Source organism: Perissodus microlepis, chromosome 11, assembly GCF_051167445.1.
Source record: "Perissodus microlepis isolate ML-2025 ecotype Zambia chromosome 11, ASM5116744v1, whole genome shotgun sequence".
In the NCBI taxonomy this organism is placed as follows: Eukaryota; Metazoa; Chordata; class Actinopteri; order Cichliformes; family Cichlidae; genus Perissodus; species Perissodus microlepis.
This window is the reverse complement of record NC_140471.1, coordinates 4,730,962-4,734,392: the sequence shown is the minus strand read 5'-3', so window position 1 is coordinate 4,734,392 and position 3,431 is coordinate 4,730,962. Positions and strand designations below refer to the sequence as shown.

At 40.8% G+C, this 3,431-nt stretch overlaps 1 protein-coding gene across 1 annotated transcript in view; it reads right to left on the bottom strand.

The window, feature by feature from the left end:
* LOC146377095 (uncharacterized) overlaps positions 1–944 on the bottom strand; it is a 5,363-nt gene extending 4,419 nt beyond the window's left edge. The window contains exon 1 of the mRNA XM_084944119.1: positions 1–944. This exon is cut by the window's left edge and continues 329 nt beyond it. Within this exon, the coding sequence (XP_084800245.1) occupies positions 1–700 (700 nt within the window). The 5' untranslated portion in view covers positions 701–944.
* Positions 945–3,431: the final 2,487 nt, after the last annotated feature.

Below are 3,431 nucleotides of genomic sequence, written 5' to 3'. Positions count from 1 at the left end.
TTCGGTAGTTAGCAAGTTTATACTTCAAGCTTGTTTTCCATCCGCCATATCCAGTGACTGAACCAGGCTCTTTCAAACATGGATGGGTTGTTACAAGAGCTTCTGCGACCTTATCAAACTCCCTGTCAGATAGGTAGACCTTGTACTGAACAATTGTTTCAGCTAAACCATCAAGAATGGCAGACTTAATTTTATGATCAGGATTCAACAAAGCTCCAGTTTCTTTGAAAGTAGCATTGGCCCTGTCCAGCTGTAGTTGAGTATCATAAGAGAACCGGGGAATGGGGACGACATCGGGCCATGCAGTGGCTCTTGAGGACGTAGATTCAGGAGAAGACAATATGTCTGTATCAAATGAGTTCCCAGGAGATGAAAGGGATGAGGAGTCATCTAGAGTGCGGGAAGTGGCAGCAGATGAGTAAAGAGGGAGCAGTGGCTCACCAGGCTCGACAGGTGCAACTGAGCTAAAGATGATCTTGATGGTACTTTTGTCCTGGATGTCCGACATTGACTCCAAGTTGGTGAATTCATTCCCAAATTCTGCATCCATGAACTGAAGCCTGAAGTCCCCATTAACTCCACACTGTCCCTTTATCTGCTGAACTAGCTCACTGACAGACTCTGGCATCCCATTTGGAAGGATCAATCTCCGGGAATCATTTTCAGAGAAAATGATTCTGAGTTTCACCATTGCAGCCATTTCACAACAGCCTAAAAGAGGAAATTAAGACAACGTTAACCATTTCAACAAGGGTAAATCTGATTTCAACAAAGCAATTCAATAAAGGTGTGGCAGGCTATGTCCATTAAAACTGATGTAAATAAAATAATGCCACATTAATTTTCAATACATTTTAGATTTATTAGACTGCCTGTCATAAAAATGAGTTAATTCCTGTAATTTGGACTCTTTCCTTTTCAGTGAGTTCAACATTTTACCATGTTGAACAGGGATGAAGAATTTCAAAATGAATTATTCACATTTTTATAATCAAATTTAAACTGGAATTCTCTCAGGAGTAAAATTAATAAAGCATAACATTCTCTTCAGAAATTAAAATAAATAATTGTAACTTGGCATCTTAATAATAATTTGCTTCACCATTTATTTCTAGTTCTAGTTCTGTAAGATAATATATTGAAAATTAAATGCATAACAACATTAATTGTACTATAGCAATAAAAATATTTAGATTATAGAGCTTATACAGATTATACAGCTATGGCCTACACCGAATATTGGCTGATGATTTAATAACTATGTTAAGCACTGTGTGTGGGTGTGTGTGAGAGAGAGAGACACACACACAAAGACAGAGAGAAAGAGAAGATATTATGAAAAACTAATAGTGACTAAACTGATATATACATTATTATACATGCAAAAGATAACAAACCTTATATTACATCTATGTGTCTTTTTAATGTCACCAGTCTTAGAGGCCCAACAAAGTAGTCTGCCAAAGGGTATTCATCGGCAAGTTCACCAAGTTCAATCAACACAGTCTCTCTGCTTGGACATGCAGTCAGCTCAAAGGCTCTGAAATGTTCCCTGTACCAGCCAGAAAGCCTTCTCACTATGAAACACAAGCTCTCCTGAACAATACAAATCTGAACAATCTCTCCAAAATCAGGAAGTCCATCTGTAGACCCATGAGCAACTATCATCCCGTTTCTAAAAGTTACACCTTTGCTTGACACACACTTTGCAAGGTGGACTTCAGATGTACCAGGTAATTTCTGTGCAATAGTCTGAGCCATTTCTTCTTTCAAAACATCAACAGGAACTGTTGAGACATTTGTGACCTGTAGAGGATTGTATTCAATACTAGATTACCTCAAGTGATATGAAATCATGAGCTGATGCTTAGTGGCTAGCAAAAGGGGCACATTTTTAAAGCAATTGGTGTGGCGCACAACCTGCTTAAAATAACTGTGCTTGGCTTCAAAACGCATTGTCTAGAATCCTACAAGAGGCCCAAACATCCTTATCAGATGAGGATAGTGCTCTAAGTAATGATGTTTTGGGAGCAGATGCACACCAGGGAAGAGTTCTTGGTGCTTTTGTCTGTGCTTTGAAATTTTTGCCTGAAGATAAGCAATGGACTCATCTGTGTGTGTTGGAGCAACCACAAGCTCGACAATGTCTTTCAAGTCCATCAGTATTTGCCATGCCATTTCACCCTCTGGAACCAGATGCCCAATTATGAATGGGAGCAGTCTTAACAGAGCCCAGTTTTCATGGGCATTCCCACCTATTGTCGGCTTAGTTGAAAATGTGTGTGGGATCACATGTGGCCTATTTGTCTTGTCAGCCCATTTGTACGGAAAATGCACGATGGATTTGTTGAGGGTTTCAAGATTAAAATATTTATTGGATATCAGCGATGCCAAACAGCGTCCAAACTCCACCGGCACTATGCCCTCAAAAAGATCATGCATAATATCTGTAGGATAACCTGTGTGAACATTGAAGTGGGCAATATTTTCACTGATAACACAAGGCTTTTTCACTCCAAAACAGCTCGTACCAGTCTCATGAGCTAATTTTACATGACAGTCATGGAGTTCTTTAGTCCTGAGTGTAAATGCACCTGATTTTACCTCTTTTGTTTGGATTTCTGTTCTGGTTCCTGTGCAAAATCGGCAAATGTAATAATAATGGATTGGATTTATATAGCGCTTTTCAAGGCACCCAAAGCGCTTTACAATGCCACTATTCATTCACTCTCGCATTCACACACTGGTGGAGGCAAGCTACGGTTGTAGCCACAGCTGCCCTGGGGCAGACTGACAGAAGCGAGGCTGCCATATCGCGCCATCGGCCCCTCTGGCCAACACCAGTAGGCGGTAGAGTAAAGTGTCTTGCCCAAGGACACAACGACCAGGACAGAGAGCCCGGGGATCGAACCGGTGACCTTCCGGTTACAGATACGCTTCCCAACCCCCTGAGCCACGGTCGCCCACTGAACCCACTAGAAAAGCTCTCAGTAAAACCAGCGATACTGTGAGCCCCCAGATTATCTGCTACAACAACCTGAATTGTGCCTTTAAGACATCTGCCTAGTAATGGAATGAAAATTCCCTCTTGCTCCAGAGTCTTCACATCTTGAAGAAAAGGTTGCATGACACGGTAATAACCAAATTTCTTCACATCATCAGTTTTACACAAGACTGCCAAGTAAATTGATGATAGTGATGAATGTGAGCCTATAGGCAAATTACTCACAGTCCAGTAGATGCCACAAAGCTTATGTTTCCTGCGAGAGGTACCCAAAGGATTGCAAATCTCAAAATCATCTATGTATAAACACAATAAAATTCTCATCTCATCCCCTGACAAAAAACTGTTTTGCTTGAAGTATGAACCATCCTGAGAAGAGTTGTAAGTATGGTGTTCACTAGTCCCCCTATTCTGGGCCTTGTGATTT